The sequence below is a fragment of the Pseudophryne corroboree genome, chromosome 10 (assembly GCF_028390025.1).
Source record: "Pseudophryne corroboree isolate aPseCor3 chromosome 10, aPseCor3.hap2, whole genome shotgun sequence".
NCBI lineage: Eukaryota > Metazoa > Chordata > Amphibia > Anura > Myobatrachidae > Pseudophryne > Pseudophryne corroboree.
In genome coordinates this window covers 32,939,464-32,966,773 of record NC_086453.1, presented here as the reverse complement: position 1 = coordinate 32,966,773, position 27,310 = coordinate 32,939,464, and the positions used below count along the sequence as shown (strand labels likewise).

Here is a 27,310-nt window from a genome sequence, read left to right as displayed (position 1 = left end):
CCATTGATGGTACCATTGATGATTAACATTGATAGTACAAAATCATCAATGGCAGAGAACCATTGGATCTCCTTCATCAATGGAAAACATTGACCATCGCTCGTTGCTACCATTGATGATTGATGACCATCCCTACTGCTTTCCCGATACTGGACATTTTTTGTAGTAATAGTAGTAGAGCATAGGTTCTCAAACTCGGTCCTCAAGACCCCACACAGTGCATGTTTTGCAGTTCTCCTCACAGAATCGCAAGTGAAATAATTAGCTCCACCTGTGGACCTTTTAAAATGTGTCAGTGAGTAATTAATACACCTGTGCACTTGCTGGGTGACCTGCAAAACATGCACTGTGTGGGGTCCTGAGGACCGAGTTTGAGAACCACTGTAGTAGAGGATGTGGCTAGTGTCAGTCCATGCAAATACAATTAATTATGGAGGTCGTAGAGGAGAAAGTGGAGTTTAGGAATTATGCCATTTACAGATCACACAAATGGGCACTGCAAACCATGCCAGTTAGAAGCCTACAGAAAACCTTGTAGTCAGTCCTTGTTTATTTTATTGTATAGAAAAACTTCCCTGCAGTATAGCTTGCTATTTAAGTAATGAGCGCTCACATAAAACTTGTTTGTGCACATAGGGGGTCATTCCGAGTTGTTCGCTCGTTGCCGATTTTCGCAACGGAGCGATTAAGGCGAAAATGCGCATGTGCATGGTACGCAGTGCACATGCGCTAAGTATTTTAGCTCAAAACTTAGTAGATTTACTCACGTCCGAACGAACAATTTTCATCGTTGAAGTGATCGGAGTGTGATTGACAGGAAGTGGGTGTTTCTGGGCGGAAACTGACCGTTTTCTGGGAGTGTGCGGAAAAACGCAGGCGTGCCAGGATAAAACGCGGTAGTGTCTGGAGAAACGGGGGAGTGGCTGGCCGAACGCAGGGCGTGTTTGTGATGTCAAACCAGGAACGAAACGGGCTGAGCTGATCGCTGTGTAGGAGTAAGTCTCGACCTACTTAGAAACTGCTAAGAATTTTCTATTCGCAATTCTGCTAATTTTTTGTTTGCAATTCTGCTAAGCGAAGATACACTCCCAGAGGGCGGCGGCCTAGCGTGTGCAATGCTGCTAAAATCTGCTAGCGAGCGAACAACTCGGAATGAGGGCCATAGATCAAGTTGCTCACATTACTTTCTGTACTCACTATCAAAGCACAATTACTTATTACCAATTGTGTCTATAGCGCACACATATTCTGTATCCAATATTTGGCCATTGGCATCAGTGTCCCTGTATTTGAGCAACATTTTGCAACTGTAGACGTGCAAAGTTTTTTCAAAAACTCATACAGCCCGTGTGCTACGCAGAACGGATGCACAAAGGTGCTGTTGCGATCGGGACAGATGGTATCAGAAATGTTGTGGAGAAGTATTGGGATATTCTGTGCGGTGACTGGGAGGTGGCTCGAACTGCATGCAAAAATGGTCAGTTCAGTGGGCGTGTTATGGGAGTGTCGCAGGCATGTCAGTGCAAGCGGCTGCATTCACAGATGCACAGCTGCAGCCATGGTCAGATGGAGAAACAGCATCTCCTGTAGGACTGGTTCAAGATTTGATGGTGCAACAGATGGTGGCATATAAGGATGCACCAGTCTGTATTACAGTGTGAGCGGATGCTAAATGAGTAAAGGTGGGCATGTCAGGCCCAATTAATCTATCTGTGTATTTTTGGATTGAGGGGTGAGTACATGGAAGAAGCATACTCGAGCATGGGAAACGCATAGAGACTCCACACAGTTAGGGGTTTATGTGGGAATCAAACCCAAGACCTCAGTGCTGTGAGGCAGTAATGCTAACCATCACCCTAACCATGCTGCCATTTAATAGGTTTTAATAACAGGCATTGTAGATCTGATTCAAGTAATGTGGGCAGAGGAAGTCATTCAATCATTTACCGGCACTAAATGGGGAATTCAATTAGCCTATGTAAACTAACATCGGCTTATTGACCCCTCGGGGCTATTCAATTAGCCCCAAGTTAACTTTTTTTTTTTTTTAACGAGCCTCAGCAAGCTTGACAAAAAACCTTGATAACCAGTGTGGTAATGGGTGCCATGAACTTGTTAACACATAGATCCGTGAATTTTTCACTGATTCTGTGTGTTATCACCTGTAAACATTAATGCTTGTTAACGAGGGTGTCTGCTGAAAAAGGGTGTGCAATTGAATAGACCAGGGCGTTAAAGCCTGAGGCTACCCCACTTTTTACATCCATGAAAAATTTCCACCTACTATTAATTACCCCCCTAAGTATGGAAACCAAATGAATTGCATGTACACTATTGGTATACACTGTGTAAATTGTGACTGTTTTACATTTGTAGGTGGAATGAAAGTTTCCAACATTTACGTCAGACAATGTGGAGAGAGTAGGATGTGTTCCAGGTCTGGAAGTATGAGCGTTCCGGATGGTAGACTGAAGACTAGTACCACCTGCTGTAACACCGATAACTGCACCCCTCCTCAGCCCGTCCGTAAGTTACACTTTTTCTGTTGACTGTTTTTAGCCAGAGGACAGACTCTCTGTGAACCCTACTGATACAGGCTCCCAGTTACAGTACATTGTGTACAAGACTACAAGTACTGTAAGTGGCTATTTTATCAACATCTTCCACAATACACCAGTGGTTTCCAAACTTGTTCGAATCACAGCACCTTAGAGTATCGGCCCACAGTTTGAGAACCACTGAAATACACGATTCAGAGTAGGTGGTCTATTTATCATTAATCACATCTGTATTTACCATAATCTACTGTATTGCATTGTGCCATGGTGATACAGTAGAAAATACAGTTGTAATTTATATTTTATTCATGTGTATGGAGAAGAGGAGCCTGTGTCAGACGGGTATCTTGCAATCAGCGTAGGGGGTGGTGCAAGTCCCATTACTAGTGAGGGCGCTTACAGCCAGTGCCACTGATTGGGGGGGGGGGGGCGTACTAATTACTCGGCCCGAGCTTGTTGCAGTTCCGCCCCCCTGTGTACACTAACCTAGATAAGGCAAGCGTGTCTCCACCGCGGCGCCATCTTCCCAGTGACATCTTTGCGAAGATGTCACCGCACTCTTCCAGAGACTTTGCTCTCCAGTGCATAAGCACCATCTTACTGAATATCACTGGGAAGATGACGGTGTGATGTAAGAAACTGATCCCCCACCCCCTTGCCAGAGAATCTGTCCTTCCTGTGGTGTTAATAGCGCAGTACCAGGGCCTGGTGCACCTCTATAAGGCCCTGCTTTCAACATTGGACAGAAACACGGAAACCCAATGGGGCTAATTCGTATTTGGAAGCAATGCAGAAAAAGCATGTGAGTTTATATCTGAAACAAACCATGTTGCCATGCAAGGGGAGCAAATACATTTATATTGTTTCTGTGCAGGGTAAATACTGGCTGCTTTTGCATGTAGCCCTCAAATGTTAGACAGCTTTATATTTACACTGCAATTTGGATTTCAGTTTGGACACATCCCACCCTAATCTAACTCTCTCTGCACATGTTACATCTGTGCCCACTGCAGTGCAACATGGTTTTGCCCAGTTGCGTGCCTTCTTGGTTTGCTTACACATCTGAATAACCCTCAATGGTTGGACCGGCTCCCCGCTAGGAGCTGCACCGGTCCTTCCAGCAGCCAAACAGAAACTGGCATTAGAATAATGCACTAGGGCAGTGGTTCCCAAACTGTGTGCCTAGGCACCCTGGGGTGCCTTGGGGTACTTGCAGAGGTGCCCTGGGTTGGTGGTCAAGGACCAATTAAAATGATTTACGGTCAATGTAATAGACAAAACCAGTGCTTGTAGCTTCCAATCATAAAATATGTGGACAAACAGAAGTGAATCCTGTCCCTCACCACATAACTGAACCAAAGTATGATATCTAAACACAGTTTACTTAATTTAATATATTTTCCTGACTTTCTTAATAGGAAATTTTGGGCCGTAGGGGTGCCGTGAAAAAAAGTCTGATACTATAGGGCGCCGCTCTTCAAAAAAGTTTGGGAACCACTGCACTAGGGGCCTGAGTCCGAGACATACGCATATGCCTATGCAGCTGCGATTTTTCAGACTACGGAACTGCTAATCATCACAGGTGAAGCTGCTGGGAAGAAAATTTCTCAGCAGCTGCACCCACATACACAGCGCTGACGCAATAACAATGAACACTGACTCCTCGAGTGAGTCTATGGCTGTGCAGACTGGCCGCGGCAGTAGCGATGCTGGCATCATGTTTCTTTAAATACAAGATCGCAGCTGAATGCAGATAAATGCCACATAAATGACAGTGACGTGCCTGTGTTTTTGTCACCACTCCCCCTTACGTCCCCCAAACAGTCACTTCCTGTCAGTCACTCTGCGATGAAATCCTCTCTGTGATCGGCATTAAAAATGTACCTCGGCACGTGCGCAGTCTGCCAATTATCACTCAGTTTCGTGTCTGTAAAATGTCAGATTTTGCCGCAAAATGTACTTACATATGCGCTTAGCGTTGCTTCTCCCTGTCTTCCGGGATTCGGCCCCCTGGGTCATTCTGAGCATGTGCAGAATGACTGGGCCGGCCGCGGGTCATGCTGGGAGGGTACGATCGGATCCCTTCACACAGCGCTGCAGAGAGAAGCCCTCTGCCGCGCTGTCCTGCCGGCCAGTTGTTAGTACATTAGGAAAATGCGGTAAACGGGGGAGGGGGTTACTGCATTTTCCGTATAGTACATCCCACCTGAGTTTGAAAATCTCACACAAAACAGCTTCTACAACGTCGGGCACAAATAGAGCTGTTCTTTGGGTGAGTTGTATTTGTCATTATAGAAAATCAATTACAAGTACACAATTACAGCACAGTTACAGCACATACATGTGTGTACATTTATTTCTATCCTTAAAATCAAACAAAAAAATACTTTCATCTCCCAAAACAGTACATATACTGTACATGTCATTTTTGCACATTTTTCACTGGAAAAATTTGCAAAAATGATGCCAAGGAATGTAATAGGAGCACAAGCAGATCCTGCTAATTAAAATGATATGCAGCATGCCTATATTCCGTGTATAATTGTGGCTGTATCTGCATATGAAATGTTATGCTACAATCCTGGGAAAACTGGGCTTTACATAGTGTGTGTGTGTGTGTGTGTGTGTGTGTGTGTGTGTGTGTGTGTGTGTGTGTGTGTGTGTGTGTGTGTGTGTGTGTGTTGCTGTGGGAATGGGACTGTTGGGTGCCAATGGGTGACTTTCTCCCACACTGAGCAACTATTATATGAAGATGGTTTTCGGGTTGGTCTGAAAAAAATTAGACGTTTCCTGGCCTAAAAATCCCATGGAAGTCAGATCTTATGTGCATTGGGAGCATAAAAGATGCACGCCATTACATTGTCCAAGTTCTGGGAAAAAGTCACAAATTATAATGTTTGCGTTTGTGTGACTTTTTCCTAGATGAAAAAAAATCTGCTCCCATTACATCCAGGCAATATACTGTATACATAAATACACCTATTTATATATATCATTGACATGCGGTGAGGTAAAGGGCTGGGGAGGTACTGGCTGGTACCAGAGCCTGATTTACACACAAATATGAGCCCAAGGGTACATGTGGGCATTATACACAGGTGCAGCAGTATATACATGTGGGCATTATACACAGGTGCATCAGTATATACATGTGGGCATTATACACAGGTGCAGCGGTATATACATGTGGGCATTATACACCGGTGCAGCAGTATATACAGTACATGTGGGCATTATACACAGGTGCAGCGGTATATATATGTGGGCATTATACACAGGTGCAGCAGTACAGTATATACAAGTGGGCATTATACACAGGTGCAGCAGTATATACTAGTGATGTGCTCTGGAATTTTTTGTGTTTTGTGTTTTGGTTTTGGGTTCGGTTCCGCGGCCGTGTTTTGGATTCGGACGCGTTTTGGCAAAACCTCACCGAAAAATTTTTGTCGGATTCGGGTGTGTTTTGGATTGGGGTGTTTTTTTCAAAAAATCCTAAAAAACAGCTTAAATCATAGAATTTGGGGGTCATTTTGATCCCATAGTATTATTAACCTCAATAACCATAATTTCCACTCATTTCCAGTCTATTCTGAACACCTCACACCTCACAATATTATTTTTAGTCCTAAAATTTGCACCGAGGTCACTGGATGGCTAAGCTAAGTGACACAAGTGGCCGACACAAACACCTGGCCCATCTAGGAGTGGCACTGCAGTGTCAGGCAGGATGGCCCTTCAAAAAAATTGTCCCCAAACAGCACATGATGCAAAGAAAAAAAGAGGCGCACCAAGGTTGCTGTGTGACTAAGCTAAGCGACACAAGTGGCCGACACAAACACCTGGCCCATCTAGGAGTGGCACTGCAGTGTCAGGCAGGATGGCCCTTCAAAATAATTGGCCCCAAACAGCACATGATGCAAAGAAAAAAAGAGGCGCACCAAGGTCGCTGTGTGACAAAGCTATTCGACACAAGTGGCCGACACAAACACCTGGCCCATCTAGGAGTGGCACTGCAGTGTCAGGCAGGATGGCCCTTCAAAAAAATTGTCCCCAAACAGCACATGATGCAAAGAAAAAAAGAGGCGCACCAAGGTCGCTGTGTGACTAAGCTAAGCGACACAAGTGGCCGACACAAACACCTGTCCCATCTAGGAACTGCACTGCAGTGTCAGGCAGGATGGCCCTTCAAAAAAATAGTCCACAAACAGCACATGATGCAAAGAAAAATGAAATAAAAAAGAGGTGCAAGATGGAATTGTCCATGGGCCCTCCTACCCACCCTTATGTTGTATAAACAGGACATGCACACTTTAACGAACCCATCATTTCAGCGACAGGGTCTGCCACACAACTGTGACTGAAATGACTGGTTGGTTTGGGCCCTCACCAAAAAAGAAGCAATCAATCTCTCCTTGCACAAACTGGCTCTACAGAGGCAAGATGTCCACCTCATCATCATCCTCCGATTCCTCACCCCTTTCACTGTGTACATCCCCCTCCTCACAGATTATTAATTCGTCCCCACTGGAATCCACCATCTCAGGTCCCCGTGTACTTTCTGGAGGCAATTGCTGCTGGTCAATGTCTCCACGGAGGAATTGATTATAATAAATTTTAATGAACATCATCTTCTCCACATTTTCTGGAAGTAACCTCGTACGCCAATTGCTGACAATGTGAGCGGCTGCACTAAACACTCTTTCGGAGTACACACTGGAGGGAGGGCAACTTAGGTAGAATAAAGCCAGTTTGTGCAAGGGCCTCCAAATTGTCTCTTTTTCCTGCCAGTATACGTACGGACTGTCTGACGTGCCTACTTGGATGCGGTCACTCATATAATCCTCCACCATTCTTTCAATGGTGACAGAATCATATGCAGTGACAGTAGACGACATGTCAGTAATCGTTGGCTGGTCCTTCAGTCCGGACCAGATGTCAGCACTCGCTCCAGACTGCCCTGCATCACCGCCAGCGGGTGGGCTCGGAATTCTTAGCCTTTTCCTCGCACCCCCAGTTGCGGGAGAATGTGAAGGAGGAGATGGTGACGGGTCACGTTCCGCTTGACTTGACAATTTTCTCACCAGCAGGTCTTTGAACCTCTGCAGACTTGTGTCTGCCGGAAAGAGAGATACAACGTAGGTTTTAAATCTAGGATCGAGCACAGTGGCCAAAATGTAGTGCTCTGATTTCAACAGATTGACCACCCGTGAATCCTGGTTAAGCGAATTAAGGGCTCCATCCACAAGTCCCACATGCCTAGCGGAATCGCTCTGTTTTAGCTCCTCCTTCAATGTCTCCAGCTTCTTCTGCAAAAGCCTGATGAGGGGAATGACCTGACTCACGTGTGGCAAGTTCAAAGGGTTGCAGAACCTTGCACAACGTTGAAATCATTCTCCACTGCGCTTGAGACAGGTGCATTCCCCATCCTTTGCCTATATCGTGGCCAGATGTATAGGCTTGAATGGCCTTTTGCTGCTCCTCCATCCTCTGAAGCATATAGAGGGTTGAATTCCACCTCGTTACCACCTCTTGCTTCAGATGATGGCAGGGCAGGTTCAGGAATGTTTGGTGGTGCTCCAGTCTTATGTACGCGGTGCCTGAATGCTGAAAGTGGCCCGCAATTCTTCAGCCCACCGACAGCATCTCTTGCACGCCCTTGTCGTTTTTTAAATAATTCTGCACCACCAAATTCAAGGTATGTGCAAAACATGGGACGTGCTGGAATTTGCCCAGATGTAATGCACGCACAATATTGCTGGTGTTGTCCGATGTCACAAATCCCCAGGAGAGTCCAATTGGGGTAAGCCATTCTGCGATGATCTTCCTCAGTTGCCGTAAGAGGTTTTCAGCTGTGTGCGTATTCTGGAAAGCGGTGATACAAAGCGTAGCCTGCCTAGGAACGAGTTGGCGTTTGCGAGATGCTGCTACTGGTGCCGCCGCTGCTGTTCTTGCAGCGGGAGGCAATACATCCCAGTGGGCTGTCACAGTCATATAGTCCTGAGTCTGCCCTGCTCCATTTGTCCATATGTCCGTGGTTAAGTAGACATTGGGTACAACTGCATTTTTTAGGACACTGGTGACTCTTTTTCTAAGGTCTGTGTACATTCTCGGTATCGCCTGCCTAGAGAAATGGAACCTAGATGGTATTTGGTACCGGGGACACAGTACCTCAATCAAGTCTATAGTTGGCTCTGAATTAACGATGGATACCGGAACCACGTTTCTCACCGCCCAGGCTGCCAAGGCCTCAGTTATCCGCTTTGCAGCAGGATGACTGCTGTGATATTTCATCTTCCTCGCAAAGGACTGTTGGACAGTCAATTGCTTACTGGAAGTAGTACAAGTGGTCTGCGATGAAATCCTCTCTGTGATCGGCATTATAAAACTACCTCCGCACGTGCGCATTACGGTCACGACACATGCGCAGTCTGCCGATAATCACTCAGTTGCGTGTCTGTACAATGTCAGATTTTGCCGCAAAATGTACTTACATATGCGTTTAGCAATGCTTCTCCCTGTCTTCCGGGAGCCCTCTGCCGCGCTGTCCTGCCGGCCGGTTGTTAGTAGAGATGAGCGGGTTCGGTTTCTCTGAAACCGAACCCGCACGAACTTCATGTTTTTTTCACGGGTCCGAGCAGACTCGGATCCTCCCGCCTTGCTCGGTTAACCCGAGCGCGCCCGAACGTCATCATGACGCTGTCGGATTCTCGCGAGACTCGGATTCTATATAAGGAGCCGCGCGTCGCCGCCATTTTCACACGTGCATTGAGATTGATAGGGAGAGGACGTGGCTGGCGTCCTCTCCATTAGAAATTAGATTAGAAGAGAGAGAGAGATTGTGCAGAGTCAGACAGAGTTTACCACAGTGACTAGTGCAGTTGTTGTTAGTTAACTTTTATTTATTTTAATATAATATATCCGTTCTCTGCTATATCCGTTCTCTGCCTGAAAAAAAACGATACACAGCAGCAGCCAGTCACACAGTGTGACTCAGTCTGTGTGCACTCAGCTCAGCCCAGTGTGCTGCACATCAATGTATAAAAGGCAAAGCTTATAATAATTGTGGGGGAGACTGGGGAGCACTGCAGGTTGTTATAGCAGGAGCCCCCAGGAGTACATAATATTATATTAATTTAAAATTAAACAGTGCACACTTTTGCTGCAGGAGTGCCACTGCCAGTGTGACTAGTGGTGACCAGTGCCTGACCACCAGTATAGTAGTATATTGTTGTATGTATTGTATACTATCTCTTTATCAACCAGTCTATATTAGCAGCAGACACAGTACAGTGCGGTAGTTCACGGCTGTGGCTACCTCTGTGTCGGCAGTCGGAACTCGGCAGGCAGTCCGTCCATCCATAATTGTATTACAATATATACCACCTAACCGTGGTATTTTTTTTTCTTTCTTTATACCGTCGTCATAGTGTCATACTAGTTGTTACGAGTATACTACTATCTCTTTATCAACCAGTGTACAGTGCGGTAGTTCACGGCTGTGGCTACCTCTGTGTCGGCAGTCGGCAGGCAGTCCGTCCATCCATAATTGTATTATTATTATAATATATACCACCTAACCGTGGTTTTTTTTTTCATTCTTTATACCGTCGTCATAGTGTCATACTAGTTGTTACGAGTATACTACTATCTCTTTATCAACCAGTGTACAGTGCGGTAGTTCACGGCTGTGGCTACCTCTGTGTCGGCAGTCGGCAGGCAGTCCGTCCATCCATAATTGTATTATTATTATAATATATACCACCTAACCGTGGTTTTTTTTTCATTCTTTATACCGTCGTCATAGTGTCATACTAGTTGTTACGAGTATACTACTATCTCTTTATCAACCAGTGTACAGTGCGGTAGTTCACGGCTGTGGCTACCTCTGTGTCGGCAGTCGGCAGGCAGTCCGTCCATCCATAATTGTATTATTATTATAATATATACCACCTAACTGTGGTATTTTTTTTTCTTTCTTTATACCGTCGTCATAGTGTCATACTAGTTGTTACGAGTATACTACTATCTCTTTATCAACCAGTGTACAGTGCGGTAGTTCACGGCTGTGGCTACCTCTGTGTCGGCAGTCGGCAGGCAGTCCGTCCATCCATAATTGTATTATTATTATAATATATACCACCTAACTGTGGTATTTTTTTTTCTTTCTTTATACCGTCGTCATAGTGTCATACTAGTTGTTACGAGTATACTACTATCTCTTTATCAACCAGTGTACAGTGCGGTAGTTCACGGCTGTGGCTACCTCTGTGTCGGCAGTCGGCAGGCAGTCCGTCCATCCATAATTGTATTATTATTATAATATATACCACCTAACTGTGGTATTTTTTTTTCTTTCTTTATACCGTCGTCATAGTGTCATACTAGTTGTTACGAGTATACTACTATCTCTTTATCAACCAGTGTACAGTGCGGTAGTTCACGGCTGTGGCTACCTCTGTGTCGGCAGTCGGCAGGCAGTCCGTCCATCCATAATTGTATTATTATTATAATATATACCACCTAACCGTGGTTTTTTTTTCATTCTTTATACCGTCGTCATAGTGTCATACTAGTTGTTACGAGTATACTACTATCTCTTTATCAACCAGTGTACAGTGCGGTAGTTCACGGCTGTGGCTACCTCTGTGTCGGCAGTCGGCAGGCAGTCCGTCCATCCATAATTGTATTATTATTATAATATATACCACCTAACTGTGGTATTTTTTTTTCTTTCTTTATACCGTCGTCATAGTGTCATACTAGTTGTTACGAGTATACTACTATCTCTTTATCAACCAGTGTACAGTGCGGTAGTTCACGGCTGTGGCTACCTCTGTGTCGGCAGTCGGCAGGCAGTCCGTCCATCCATAATTGTATTATTATTATAATATATACCACCTAACCGTGGTTTTTTTATACCACCTAACCGTGGCAGTCCGTCCATAATTGTATACTAGTATCCAATCCATCCATCTCCATTGTTTACCTGAGGTGCCTTTTAGTTCTGCCTATAAAATATGGAGAACAAAAAAGTTGAGGTTCCAAAATTAGGGAAAGATCAAGATCCACTTCCACCTCGTGCTGAAGCTGCTGCCACTAGTCATGGCCGAGACGATGAAATGCCAGCAACGTCGTCTGCCAAGGCCGATGCCCAATGTCATAGTACAGAGCATGTCAAATCCAAAACACCAAATATCAGAAAAAAAAGGACTCCAAAACCTAAAATAAAATTGTCGGAGGAGAAGCGTAAACTTGCCAATATGCCATTTACCACACGGAGTGGCAAGGAACGGCTGAGGCCCTGGCCTATGTTCATGGCTAGTGGTTCAGCTTCACATGAGGATGGAAGCACTCAGCCTCTCGCTAGAAAACTGAAAAGACTCAAGCTGGCAAAAGCACCGCAAAGAACTGTGCGTTCTTTGAAATCCCAAATCCACAAGGAGAGTCCAATTGTGTCGTTTGCGATGCCTGACCTTCCCAACACTGGACGTGAAGAGCATGCGCCTTCCACTATTTGCATGCCCCCTGCAAGTGCTGGAAGGAGCACCCGCAGTCCAGTTCCTGATAGTCAGATTGAAGATGTCAGTGTTGAAGTACACCAGGATGAGGAGGATATGGGTGTTGCTGGCGCTGGGGAGGAAATTGACCAGGAGGATTCTGATGGTGAGGTGGTTTGTTTAAGTCAGGCACCCGGGGAGACACCTGTTGTCCGTGGGAGGAATATGGCCGTTGACATGCCAGGTGAAAATACCAAAAAAATCAGCTCTTCGGTGTGGAGGTATTTCACCAGAAATGCGGACAACAGGTGTCAAGCCGTGTGTTCCCTTTGTCAAGCTGTAATAAGTAGGGGTAAGGACGTTAACCACCTCGGAACATCCTCCCTTATACGTCACCTGCAGCGCATTCATAATAAGTCAGTGACAAGTTCAAAAACTTTGGGTGACAGCGGAAGCAGTCCACTGACCAGTAAATCCCTTCCTCTTGTAACCAAGCTCACGCAAACCACCCCACCAACTCCCTCAGTGTCAATTTCCTCCTTCCCCAGGAATGCCAATAGTCCTGCAGGCCATGTCACTGGCAAGTCTGACGAGTCCTCTCCTGCCTGGGATTCCTCCGATGCATCCTTGCGTGTAACGCCTACTGCTGCTGGCGCTGCTGTTGTTGCCGCTGGGAGTCGATGGTCATCCCAGAGGGGAAGTCGTAAGCCCACTTGTACTACTTCCAGTAAGCAATTGACTGTTCAACAGTCCTTTGCGAGGAAGATGAAATATCACAGCAGTCATCCTACTGCAAAGCGGATAACTGAGTCCTTGACAACTATGTTGGTGTTAGACGTGCGTCCGGTATCCGCCGTTAGTTCACAGGGAACTAGACAATTTATTGAGGCAGTGTGCCCCCGTTACCAAATACCATCTAGGTTCCACTTCTCTAGGCAGGCGATACCGAGAATGTACACGGACGTCAGAAAAAGACTCACCAGTGTCCTAAAAAATGCAGTTGTACCCAATGTCCACTTAACCACGGACATGTGGACAAGTGGAGCAGGGCAGGGTCAGGACTATATGACTGTGACAGCCCACTGGGTAGATGTATGGACTCCCGCCGCAAGAACAGCAGCGGCGGCACCAGTAGCAGCATCTCGCAAACGCCAACTCTTTCCTAGGCAGGCTACGCTTTGTATCACCGCTTTCCAGAATACGCACACAGCTGAAAACCTCTTACGGCAACTGAGGAAGATCATCGCGGAATGGCTTACCCCAATTGGACTCTCCTGTGGATTTGTGGCATCGGACAACGCCAGCAATATTGTGTGTGCATTAAATATGGGCAAATTCCAGCACGTCCCATGTTTTGCACATACCTTGAATTTGGTGGTGCAGAATTTTTTAAAAAACGACAGGGGCGTGCAAGAGATGCTGTCGGTGGCCAGAAAAATTGCGGGACACTTTCGGCGTACAGGCACCACGTACAGAAGACTGGAGCACCACCAAAAACTACTGAACCTGCCCTGCCATCATCTGAAGCAAGAAGTGGTAACGAGGTGGAATTCAACCCTCTATATGCTTCAGAGGTTGGAGGAGCAGCAAAAGGCCATTCAAGCCTATACAATTGAGCACGATATAGGAGATGGAATGCACCTGTCTCAAGTGCAGTGGAGAATGATTTCAACGTTGTGCAAGGTTCTGATGCCCTTTGAACTTGCCACACGTGAAGTCAGTTCAGACACTGCCAGCCTGAGTCAGGTCATTCCCCTCATCAGGCTTTTGCAGAAGAAGCTGGAGGCATTGAAGAAGGAGCTAACACGGAGCGATTCCGCTAGGCATGTGGGACTTGTGGATGGAGCCCTTAATTCGCTTAACAAGGATTCACGGGTGGTCAATCTGTTGAAATCAGAGCACTACATTTTGGCCACCGTGCTCGATCCTAGATTTAAAGCCTACCTTGGATCTCTCTTTCCGGCAGACACAGGTCTGCTGGGGTTGAAAGACCTGCTGGTGACAAAATTGTCAAGTCAAGCGGAACGCGACCTGTCAACATCTCCTCCTTCACATTCTCCCGCAACTGGGGGTGCGAGGAAAAGGCTCAGAATTCCGAGCCCACCCGCTGGCGGTGATGCAGGGCAGTCTGGAGCGACTGCTGATGCTGACATCTGGTCCGGACTGAAGGACCTGACAACGATTACGGACATGTCGTCTACTGTCACTGCATATGATTCTCTCAACATTGATAGAATGGTGGAGGATTATATGAGTGACCGCATCCAAGTAGGCACGTCACACAGTCCGTACTTATACTGGCAGGAAAAAGAGGCAATTTGGAGGCCCTTGCACAAACTGGCTTTATTCTACCTAAGTTGCCCTCCCACAAGTGTGTACTCCGAAAGAGTGTTTAGTGCCGCCGCTCACCTTGTCAGCAATCGGCGTACGAGGTTACATCCAGAAAATGTGGAGAAGATGATGTTCATTAAAATGAATTATAATCAATTCCTCCGCGGAGACATTGACCAGCAGCAATTGCCTCCACAAAGTACACAGGGAGCTGAGATGGTGGATTCCAGTGGGGACGAATTGATAATCTGTGAGGAGGGGGATGTACACGGTGATATATCGGAGGGTGAAGATGAGGTGGACATCTTGCCTCTGTAGAGCCAGTTTGTGCAAGGAGAGATTAATTGCTTCTTTTTTGGGGGGGGTCCAAACCAACCCGTCATATCAGTCACAGTCGTGTGGCAGACCCTGTCACTGAAATGATGGGTTGGTTAAAGTGTGCATGTCCTGTTTTGTTTATACAACATAAGGGTGGGTGGGAGGGCCCAAGGATAATTCCATCTTGCACCTCTTTTTTCTTTTCTTTTTCTTTGCATCATGTGCTGATTGGGGAGGGTTTTTTGGAAGGGACATCCTGCGTGACACTGCAGTGCCACTCCTAGATGGGCCCGGTGTTTGTGTCGGCCACTAGGGTCGCTAATCTTACTCACACAGCTACCTCATTGCGCCTCTTTTTTTCTTTGCGTCATGTGCTGTTTGGGGAGGGTTTTTTGGAAGGGACATCCTGCGTGACACTGCAGTGCCACTCCTAGATGGGCCCGGTGTTTGTGTCGGCCACTAGGGTCGCTTATCTTTCTCACACAGCTACCTCATTGCGCCTCTTTTTTCTTTGCGTCATGTGCTGTTTGGGGAGGGTTTTTTGGAAGGGACATCCTGCGTGACACTGCAGTGCCACTCCTAGATGGGCCCGGTGTTTGTGTCGGCCACTAGGGTCGCTTATCTTTCTCACACAGTCAGCTACCTCATTGCGCCTCTTTTTTTCTTTGCGTCATGTGCTGTTTGGGGAGGGTTTTTTGGAAGGGACATCCTGCGTGACACTGCAGTGCCACTCCTAGATGGGCCCGGTGTTTGTGTCGGCCACTAGGGTCGCTTATCTTTCTCACACAGTCAGCTACCTCATTGCGCCTCTTTTTTTCTTTGCGTCATGTGCTGTTTGGGGAGGGTTTTTTGGAAGGGACATCCTGCGTGACACTGCAGTGCCACTCCTAGATGGGCCCGGTGTTTGTGTCGGCCACTAGGGTCGCTTATCTTTCTCACACAGTCAGCTACCTCATTGCGCCTCTTTTTTTCTTTGCGTCATGTGCTGTTTGGGGAGGGTTTTTTGGAAGGGACATCCTGCGTGACACTGCAGTGCCACTCCTAGATGGGCCCGGTGTTTGTGTCGGCCACTAGGGTCGCTAATCTTACTCACACAGCTACCTCATTGCGCCTCTTTTTTTCTTTGCGTCATGTGCTGTTTGGGGAGGGTTTTTTGGAAGGGACATCCTGCGTGACACTGCAGTGCCACTCCTAGATGGGCCCGGTGTTTGTGTCGGCCACTAGGGTCGCTTATCTTACTCACACAGCGACCTCGGTGCAAATTTTAGGACTAAAAATAATATTGTGAGGTGTGATGTGTTCAGAATAGGCTGAAAATGAGTGTAAATTATGTTTTTTGAGGTTAATAATACTTTGGGATCAAAATTACCCCCAAATTCTATGATTTAAGCTGTTTTTTAGGGTTTTTTGAAAAAAACACCCGAATCCAAAACACACCCGAATCCGACAAAAAAAATTCGGTGAGGTTTTGCCAAAACGCGGTCGAACCCAAAACACGGCCGCGGAACCGAACCCAAAACCAAAACACAAAACCCGAAAAATTTCCGGCGCTCATCTCTAGTTGTTAGTACATTAGGAAAATGCGGTAAACGGGGGGTTGGGGGAAGGTTACTGCATTTTCCGTTTAGTACATCCCGCCCTGAGTTTGAAAATCTCACACAAAACAGCTCTATAAAGTCGGGCATAAATAGAGCTGTTCTTTGGGTGTGTTGTATTTGTCATTATAGAAAATCAATTACAAGTACACAATTACAGCACAGTTACAGCACATACATGTGTGTACATTTATTTCTAGCCTTAAAATCAAACAGAAAATACTTTTATCTCTCAAAACAGTACATATACTGTACATGTCATTTTTGCACATTTTTCACTGGAAAAATTTGCAAAAATGATGCCAAGGAATGTAATAGGAGCACAAGCAGATCCTGCTAATTAAAATGATATGCAGCATGCCTATATTCCGTGTATAATTGTGGCTGTATCTGCATATGAAATGTTATGCTACAATCCTGGGAAAACTGGGCGAACCCCTTTACATAGTGTGTGTGTTGCTGTGGGTATGGGACTGTTGGGTGCCAATGGGAGACTTTCTCCCACACTGAGCAACTGTTATATGAAGATGGTTTTCGGGTTGGTCTGAAAAAAATTAGACGTTTCCTGGTCTAAAAATCCCATGGAAGTCAGATCTTATGTGCATTGGGAGCATAAACGATGCACACCATTACATTGTCCAAGTTCCGGGAAAAAGTTACATATTATAATGTTTGCGTTTGTGTGACTTTTTCCTAGATGAAAAAAAATCTGCTCCCATTACATCCAGGCAATATACTGTATACATAAGTACACCTATTTATATATATCATTGACATGCGGTGAGGTAAAGGGCTGGGGAGGCACTGGCTGGTACCAGAGCCTGATTTACACACAAATATGAGCCCAAGGGTACATGTGGGCATTATACACAGGTGCATCAGTATACACATGTGGGCATTTTACACAGGTGCATCAGTATATACATGTGGGCATTATACACAGGTGCAGCGGTATATATATGTGGGCATTATACACAGGTGCAGCAGTATATACATGTGGGCATTATACACAGGTGCAGCAGTATATACATGTGGGCATTATACACAGGTGCAGCGGTATATACATGTGGGCATTATACACAGGTGCAGCAGTATATACATGTGGGCAAACAGGTGCAGCAGTATATACATGTGGTGATTATACACAAGTTCAGCAGTATAGACAGGTGGGCAATATAAAAAGGTGCAGCAGTAAATACATGTGGGCATTATACAGAGGTGCAGCAGTATATACATGTGGGCATTATACACAGGTACAGCAGTATAGACATGTGGGCATTATACACCGGAGCAGCAGTATATACATGTGGGCATTATACACCGGTGCAGCAGTATATACATGTGGGCATTATACACAGGTGCAGCAGAATATACATTTGGGCACTATACACAGGTGCAGCAGTATATACATGTGGGCATTATATACAGGTGCAGTAGAATATACATGTGGGCATTATATACAGGTGCAGCAGTATATACATGTGGGCATTATACACAGGTGCAGCAGTATATACATGTTGTCATTATACACAGGTGCAGCAGTAGATACATGTGGGCATTATACACAGGTGCAGCAGTATATACATGTGGGCATTATATACAGGTGCAGCAGTATATACTGGAAAGTGGTGGGCGCAACACCATATAATCTTACATATAAGAAAACGATGGACTGAAGGATTCTCTCTTAGTCCGACAGCAAGGGCTTAGTGGGTCTGAAGTGAATTCTCTCTGTATGTCTTCTCAAGGTATGGTTTTTATCTCGGTATGAAGAGACAAATCATAGAACAGACCAGTTTGACAAAAGACAACAGATTTATTCACACTAAGCACTCACAATTTGACAGTTAAAACGAGCATGTAACCACATGTAAAGTGGATGGGGCTAGCTGGCATCTGGTACTCAAATTACCCTCCCAAAAGGTACTGGAAACTCCGGAATCCACAGCACATCAGGAGAAACGACAGTCCAGGTCAAACAGCTAGAGCCCTTCACAATCGAACGCCACCAGCTTAACGCGTTTCGGACTACACAAGTCCTTCCTCAGAAGGACATGTGTATCTGGCACTGGGAGCATATCTGGCACTGGGGGGATTTGTGTATCTGGCACTGTGGCCATATCTGGCACTGCGGAGACAGGTCCAGCAGACGTAACCAGGCTGTGGCCGGAGCATGGGGGGATGGTAAGTCTATGGATTTCCTCTTACTAGGGGGGTTCGGACACAGCTACACTGATTTGGTAGAGACTACAAACAGTGTGTTGTGGGTTTTACTCCAATCTATTTTTAATCCAGATGCCAAATGGGTCATATCGACCAATTCTCAATCTGAAAATGTTAAACAAATACATTTGGATCCCAAAGTTCCACATGGAGACGTTATGCTGCATAATGTTGGCTATGGAATCGGGAGATTACATGGTATCTCTGGATGTACGGGATGCTTACCTACATGTACCTATAGCACTGTCCCATCAGTGTTACCTCAGGTTTGCCATACTCCAGGAACATTTTCAGTTCCAAGCTTTGCCCTTCGGGCTAGCAACAGCACCCAGGGTGTTTACCAAGATCATGGTGGTTATGGCTGCTTGTCTGCGCAAACAGGGGATAAGAATATTCCCATACTTCGACGATCTGATAATCCTAGCACAATCGCAGGATTTACTTTTGAGCCATCTTCAACAGACAATAGTTTGTTTACAGAGACACGGGTGGCTCATAAATTGGGAAAAGTCGTCTCTGAATCCGTCAAAGCGTATGGTTCATTTGGGGGCCATATTGGATTCAGACCTACAGAAAATTCTCTTACCAGAGAAAAAGATAGTCAAGGTGCAGGTCATGGCTCAGGAAGCGTTGTTGCACGCCCAGACAATGTCAGTCCATGCAGCAATGCGACTGTTGGGTCTGATGGTATCAACATTCGACATGGTGGAATATGCGCAATTCCACTCCAGACCATTGCAGCACCTTATTCTGACCAGATGGAATGGAAATCATCAGACAATAAAAAAGCAGATGATAAAGTTTCCAGTAAACGTAAAAAGGTCGTTAGTGTGGTGGCTACAGACAGACCATTTAAACAAGGGGAGACCCTTCTGGATAAAAGAATGGCAAGTCCTGACATCAGATGCCAGCCTGCAAGGCTGGGGTGCGGTACTCGGAAGCCTGTGGTTCCAGGGAAAATGGACCGCAAGGGAAAGTCGCCTGCCAATAAATCTGTTGGAGATAAGGGCCATTTACATGGCTCTAGGTCAGGCAAAGGACAGTCTGCAAGGAAGACCGGTCCAGATTCACTCAGACAATGCGACGGCAGTAGCATACCTCAATCATCAAGGAGGAACTCACAGCAAGAAATTGATGGAGGAAGTAACTCCCATTCTAAGATGGGCAGAACTCCATCTTCCAGCATTGTCAGCAGTGTTTGTCCCAGGTGTACTGAACTGGGAAGCGGATTTTTTCAGTCGACAAACCATTCAGGAAACCGAATGGGAATTGCACCCAGAAGTGTTTCAGACACTAGTGAACAGATAGGGACTACCAGAGATAGAACTCATGGCGTCTCGTCTAAACAACAAAGTTCCAAGGTACGGATCGAGAACAAGGGAGCCAGGAGTGGTCCTTGTAGACACACTGTCATTAGAATGGATATTTCATCTGGCATATCTGTTACCTCCAATCTCCCTGTTACCCAGAGTAGTGAGAAAAATAAAGCAAACAAAGGGAGCAATAATTCTAATAGCTCCAGCTTGGCCAAGAAGGCATTGGTACACAGATCTGTTGAGGATGTCAGATCTTAAATGGTTAACGGCTAAAGTTTTTTTTCTACTGGCAATGGCGTCAGCATTATCATGTAAGTCTACTTTCCTAAGTTTTTTCCAGACAGAGCAGTTCTCAGAACGAGATCTGGTTATCTTCCAAAGGTGGTTTCAAAGTTTCACCTGAATGAAGAGATTGTAGTCCCATCTTTTCAGGTATCGGGACTATCTGCGGGAGAAGCATCGCTGGACGTGGTCCGAGATTTAAGAATCTACATAGATCGTACTAGTGCCATCGGGAAAACAGATTCTCTCTTCATCCTCTATGGATTTCATAGAAGAGGATGGCCTGCTAGTAAACAGACGCTGGCGAGATGGCTCCAAATGGTAATATCAGAAGCTTATTCACATGCTTATCTCCCTACTGCGGCTAATGTCTCTGTACACTCTACACGTAAGGTAGGTCCTTCTTGGGCAGCACAACAGGGTGCATCAGCAGAACAGATATGTAAGGCAGCCACATGGTCTTCCATAAACACATTCATTAGACATTATGCCTTGGATACTTTTGCCTCTCATGACGCAGACTTCGGGCGAAAGGTCCTCCTGTGTAATCAGGAGTGTCCCCACCACTAAAATTGGCTTTGGGAATCCCAGTGTTATCCTGTGGATAATCCTGTGGACCCAGCCAGAGAAATAGACGTTATGGTAAAAACTTACCGTTGATAACGTGATTTCTCTTATGTCCACAGGGATCCCACCCTGACGCACCTGGTTTGAGGATCTAGACAATCACTAAACCTCTTCCTTCTTGTATGGAAGGGTGTGCATGTGTGTTCTTATCGCCTAAACAGGTCTCTACCTGATGCTCCTGCCTAAATTGCTGTGGAAAGAACTGATTTGACTGAGTCAGTGGGCGGGACTATATGGTGAGGCCACGATGCATCCTGGGAGGCCAGAAAGCTTGTGACCGTGTTGGTGCCATTTCTGCTGTCGCTCAACCATATCCCAATGTTATCCTGTGGATACCTGTGGACATAAGAGAAATCACGTTATCAACGGTAAGTTCTTACCATAACGTGTATATATATATATATTTATACTTATACAAAGCAAGATCTGGGGGCGCTAATTATAGGGGATATTATTGAACACCATCAATCACTATCTAAATAATTAATACAACAGAATAATTTAAAAATGTATTAACAGACTCAGAACCAATTTATTAATTTCCAAATTGCTCAATGACATGATGAATTCAACACCTTAACAGCTATTATGGATGTAATGCCTTGTTGCTGTAACTTTGACAGTATAACAGAATGTCAATCTGAAGAATCAAACGCGTTTCGTCTTGTGGGACTTCCTCAGGGGTATTGAATCAATTGGTTAGATACAACATAATTATAGTAGCTTGGAAGAGTGAAAACATCGCTGTGAATAATTTTTATGATGAATCAGTATATGTCTGAGCAAAAACTCAAAACAAAAAGGATTATCCTTAAAAAGACCAAACAAGGGCAGACATGTGAGGAGCACATGTATCTCTGCATTTCTGCCCTTATACATTATAAGAGGAAATTGCTTCATTATTGTACGTCCAGTGCTATTTAATACTACATGAAATATTGGTCTGTTCCTAAATTTTGGTCAGACCCAGACCTCATGTCTGACCTTGTTTGGTCTTTTTAAGGATAATCCTTTTTGTTTTGAGTTTTTTACTCAGACATATACTGATTCATCATAAAAATTATTCACAGCGATGTTTTCACTCTTCCAAGCTACTATAATCATGTTGTATCTAACCAATTGATTCAATACCCCTGAGGAAGTCCCACGGGGCGAAACGCGTTGGGTTCTTCAGATTGACATTCTGTTATACTGTCGAAGTTTCAGAAACAAGGAATTACATCCATTATAGCTGTTAAGGTGTTGAATTCATCATGTCATTGAGCAATTTGGAAATTAATCAATTTGTTCTGAGTCTCTTAATAAATTTTTAAATGATTCTGTTGTATTAATTATTTAGATAGTGATTGATGGTGTTCCCCTATAATTAGCGCCCTCAGATCTTGCTTTGTATTTGTTATTTATTTGACTTTAGCTAACAGAAAGTCCTTCTAGAGGTGCTGCTTGTGTTATTCTTTAGCGCAATTTGGGAATCTTGTCTATATATATATATATATATATATACATACATGGTTAAGTCACATTATTATGACTGGAGGCCAGCATTAAAAAACAGGTAAGTATGTCTTTAAAACGTGGGTCTGAATAATGTCTTGCATTAAACAACTGCATGTGCAGATCTCCCAACTGTCCTGTTTCCAGCACAACAGTCCCTATTGGAGGGTTTCCAGCATGACAGTCCCTACTTGAGGGTTTCCAGCATGACAGTCCCTACTTGAGGGTTTCCAGCATGACAGTCCCTACTCGAGGGCTCTTTCCCACTGTCCTGCAGGTCTGCATTGTCCCCAGTAGCACAGCAGAGCAGCAGTGAATGAGATCTGCTTGCATTTGCCTCCATTGCACACAACAGTTAAAGGGTAACAAGAGGAGTAGCGGCACTAGCAAGTGGCAGCCTGGGGCATTTCAGAGATGGGCATGCCCCCTAGGATGTGACTGAGTCTCCTCGGTGCCATCTTGGTGACACACAATGGAGGATTGGCCTATACGGCTCAAAGGGAAAATTCCTGGTGGTCCAATGTGTCTGGGTTCCTGTTTGGTTTGTAAACATCTGTCCCTGCTCCTCCCATGACAGACAGCTCCAATTAATTCTGTTATTCAATGTCTATGTATAGTCTACAGCACAGCAATTCTGTCATCCATCTCACAGCAGTGTATATACAGCATCTGTATATTATTATTTTGCCACTTAGGCTTTGTGATTGCGGATGATCTAGTTTTTGTGCTGTCTGGTGTTTGTGCTTGGCTGACATGTAGGATGGAGTGAATGGTGATTGGCAGACAATGGGTGTTATAAGCTAAAATATATATTTTTCTAAAGAATTATATTTATATTTTCTCCCTAATCCTAACTTCCGCCTTGATTCTAGATATTGCCAAATGTCTAGGGTAGAGCGGTTGACTGTGCCATGGCTACACGGTACGCTGTGCTATACCTCTGCTGCTGCACATGTGGGGCCACTTTACAAATTTTTCCAGGGCCACTTTTAGCTCCCGATCCGCCCCTGTGGACATGCACCTCTGATCAGTGTTGCCCACCACTGACGTTGAGAGGATATGGGGAGTTATTCCGAGTTGATCGCTCACTGGCTAGTTTTAGCAGCCGTGCAAACGCTATGCCGCCGCCCACTGGGGAGTGTATATTAGCTTAGCAGAAGTGCAAATGCTTGTGCAGCCGAGCACTGCAAAAACAGTTTGTGCAGTTTCAGAGTAGCCCTGAACCTACTCAGTGCTTGCGATCACTTCAGCCTATTTGTGTCCGGATTTGACGTTATACACTCGCCCAGTGAATGCCCAGCCACGTCTGCGTTTTTTCACACACGCCTGCGTTTTTCCACACACGCCTGCGTTTTTGCAAAAACTCCCTGAAAACGGTCAGTTGATACTCAGAAACGTTCCCTTCCTGTCAATCTTCTTGCGGCTGTCAATGCAAAGAAAAACTTTGCTAGAACCTGAGCACAACCATAAAGGGCTTTGTACCCGTACGTTGCGCGTGCGCATTGCGGGGCATACGCATGCACATGAATGCCATTTTTTCACCTGAAGGCGAAAATCGGCAGTGAGCGATCAACTCGGAATGACCCCCATAGGAAGGTGTAATACGAGGCTTCTACAGATATTCAGCATACAACGTCACTAGGAATTAGTGACATCACTGACTACAAAGTGCCTCCCCCTCACTGATGTCGCTGGTCCCAGTGCATTGATAGGCTGCAACATTATGTGTTAGTGGTTACACCCACAAAATAGATCCCCGCAGTGTGTGTAGGTGGTGATCTCACTCTAAAAGTGCTTCACCAATATTGTGTCTGTCTATGGACTGTAATCCTAATTATACTGTTTACTTTTTTAGTACATTTATTTTTTATTTTTAAATATGTCTCTATTCTTCATTCTTAGTTACAGAAGACATGAATAGTAAAAATGGGGTGACATGCAAAGGCTGCTTCTCTCCAAACTCCAGCACGTGTAAAGCTGAGATCTTAATGAATTGCATTGGAAATGAGACAGAGTGCGTGACCCAGCTGACGAGTACAACAGGTACATTTACTGCAACTGTGTAATGATAGTTTTGGGGATGAGTCGCTGGCTCGGGATCGGTATGAAATCCCTCCAATCAAAATACCGACGTTCAAAATCCCGACACCAATTGACCGATGGTCAAAATCCCGACAAGGTCAAAATAACGACAAGGTCAAAATACCGACATGTAAAATGCCAACAGGTCAAAATACCGACATGCATTTTTTGATGTTTTTATGTGTGTATGTCGACATAAATCAACATGGACACCATATAAAGTGTACCGCATCCCCTCGCATGGCTCGCTGCGCTCGGCACACTATTATATTCCCCCTACAGGTCCACTGGGATGGTAAAGTATGAACAAGTCGGTTTCAATGAAAAAAATCATGAAAACCTCATGTCGGTATTTTGACCTGTCGGCATTTTACATGTCGGTATTTTGACCATGTCGGTATTTTAAATGTCGGTATTTTGTCCGTGTCGGTATTTTGACCTTGTCGGGATTTTGACCATCGGTCAATTGGTGTCGAGATTTTGAACGTCGGTATTTTGATTGGAGGTAAACTGACTGCATTCCGTTGGCTCGACACAACTTAGGTCGACAGTCATTTGGTCAACCACTATTGGTCGACATGCATTAGGTTGACAGGGTCATTAGTTCGATAGGATCATTAGGTCAACATGTACTAGGCTGACAGGTCGAAAGGTCGACATGAGTTTTTTTTGGTGTCATTTTCTTCGTAAAGTGACGGGAAGCCCCAATTAGTGCACTGTGTCACCTCGCATGGCTCACCACGCTTCGTGCAAGGTGCCTCGCTCCACTACCGCTGCATTTGGCGCAGGTTACAATTACCAATCGTAGTCCACGTGGATCGTAAAGTATGATAAAGTACAAAAAAAATTTACAAATTGTGGAAAACTCATGTCGACCTTTTGACCTGTCTACCTAGTACACGTCGACCTAATGACCCTGTCGACCAATAGTGGTCGCCCTAATGACTGTCGACCAAAGTGGTGTCGACCTAACGACCGCATCCCGATTTTTTAACGGTATAGTGAAATCAGAAAAATGTGTATTCTATATTTAATTGACCACACAGACTAGAGCAATGTGTGATGATAACACATTCACAGTCCCAACCATACACACACATAGACAAACAAACAAACAAACAGATATATAGACACAAATACACACTGATAGACTCTATTTCACAGATATACTGTATACACAAAAAATATCACACATAAATATATTTACTGTACACACACAAGCACACTATCACACGGACACACACACACACACACACACACATAAAATACACATACAAACATTCAGTGGCACCGAGAGGGAGGAGGGGCACATAGACATTACCCAGGCTGGGCCTGTTGGAGGGGCTGATGGAGGGTGTGGCGTTGGGTCCCGTTGCACCCCCCCCCCCTCCCCCTTCCCCATTGTAGGCAGCAGCACTTGGAGCGGGGAGAGAGAGAAATGACTGCTGCAGCAGCAGCCTCTCTCCTCAGCCCAGCACACACGCTGCTGTGTGCTGCGCTGGACACAGAGGCATCTGCAGAAGCAGTCACTTCTTTCTCTTCCTGGTGATCAATCACACCCGGCCGATCATCTTCCCCCATGCTGGCAACCGCCCGCCCAGCGCGTGCGACCGCACATGAAATAATATTTTTTATATTTCAGAAGGAGGGTGGCTGGCCACACCTCCCTGCATTGGACATGTCCCCTCCCATTACCTTGGCCCGGCACAGCTGTCGTCACCCCTGCAACCATTCACAAAGATGAGGTGACTCTGAGAAGCAACTTGACCCAAGCAAAGTCCTGTCCCCAGAGTGATAGAAATGGAGGTGTGCCACAAGGCCATTCTCCTTCCAGGCGGGCACACCTTAGGCATGCGTAGGGACCTGGCCTTTAACTCCACGGTTGGAAGGCATGCCAATGTTGAAATAGAATTTCCACTTTATTCTGGGTGAAACAACTTCAAAAACAGGCCCCCCCTTCCTCTCCTCCTCCCCCGTGCCCGATCCAAGGAGACAAACAAAGAAAAATAAAGGAGTTTATTTAAGTAAAATGTTACGATGTCATTTATTATAATATAAAAGGAATCAACAAACATTACAGAATTATTATCTTTTTGTTACAAAAAATACCCATTGGTTTTGACCAATTACATGATCCAATTATCAAAAATAGAACAGCAGGTGTTAGAAAGTAAATTATTTTATAGGCATTGAGCCATTACATACCCCATTTCTCAAGAACAGAACAGTAAACAGAGTAAATACTGTTATGGGCATTTATCCATTATAAACATTGATGCAATCAATTATAAATGCCCCCACAGGATAAAAAAAAACAATAAAGTGCACATTGATGCAATGAATGCCCTACAGGAAAACAATAAACCACACATTGATGCAATTAATTCCCATACAGGAAAACAATAAACCACACATTGATGCAATGAATTCCCATACAGGAAAACAATAAACCACACATTGATGCAATGAATTCCCATACAGGAAAACAATAAAATAAAACACACCATTTCCACTAATTGTAAGAATTCCTTGCCACTTATGGAGCATACTTTAATCTGATTTTTTTCCTCTATGATGGACCTGATCTGGTCACAGAGCTCCAGCAAATACTCACTGTGGTCAGCAGTGGTGGCTGCAGCCCCTGGGGTGTAGCTCACACCATATCGTGCAGGGGGGAGTGGGATAGCACATATGAACATACATGCAGGGATGTATGTAACATATGTGCTGGCTGCAAGTGCCCAGGGATCGTCAGCGATGTGTGTCTAGCTTACTTTTAGGATGAAGTTCCAAGTTTTCCCTTTGATGTTGGATTGTTGTTGGTCCTGCTTTGTGGCCAAATCCATATTACTGCAAATAATTCCCCTTTCAGACCGCATTGCAGGGCCGCGCCCAGGATATGTACACGGGTCCTTCCCAGGTGCAACCCGGCTGAGACCCCTTTTAGACTGCTGGCCTCACCCAGCTTATTGCCGGGTTGGTGACAT

General features: G+C 45.2%; 1 protein-coding gene across 2 annotated transcripts in view; it reads left to right on the top strand.

The window, feature by feature from the left end:
• Positions 1 to 27,310, top strand: part of LOC134965894 (phospholipase A2 inhibitor gamma subunit B-like) — a 56,706-nt gene that overhangs the window by 27,106 nt on the left and 2,290 nt on the right. For both annotated transcript variants that reach the window (XM_063942286.1, XM_063942285.1), the window contains 2 exons: positions 2,377 to 2,526; positions 24,144 to 24,284. In XM_063942286.1, the coding sequence (XP_063798356.1) occupies positions 2,377 to 2,526; positions 24,144 to 24,284 (291 nt within the window). The remainder of the gene's footprint in view (positions 1 to 2,376; positions 2,527 to 24,143; positions 24,285 to 27,310) is intronic.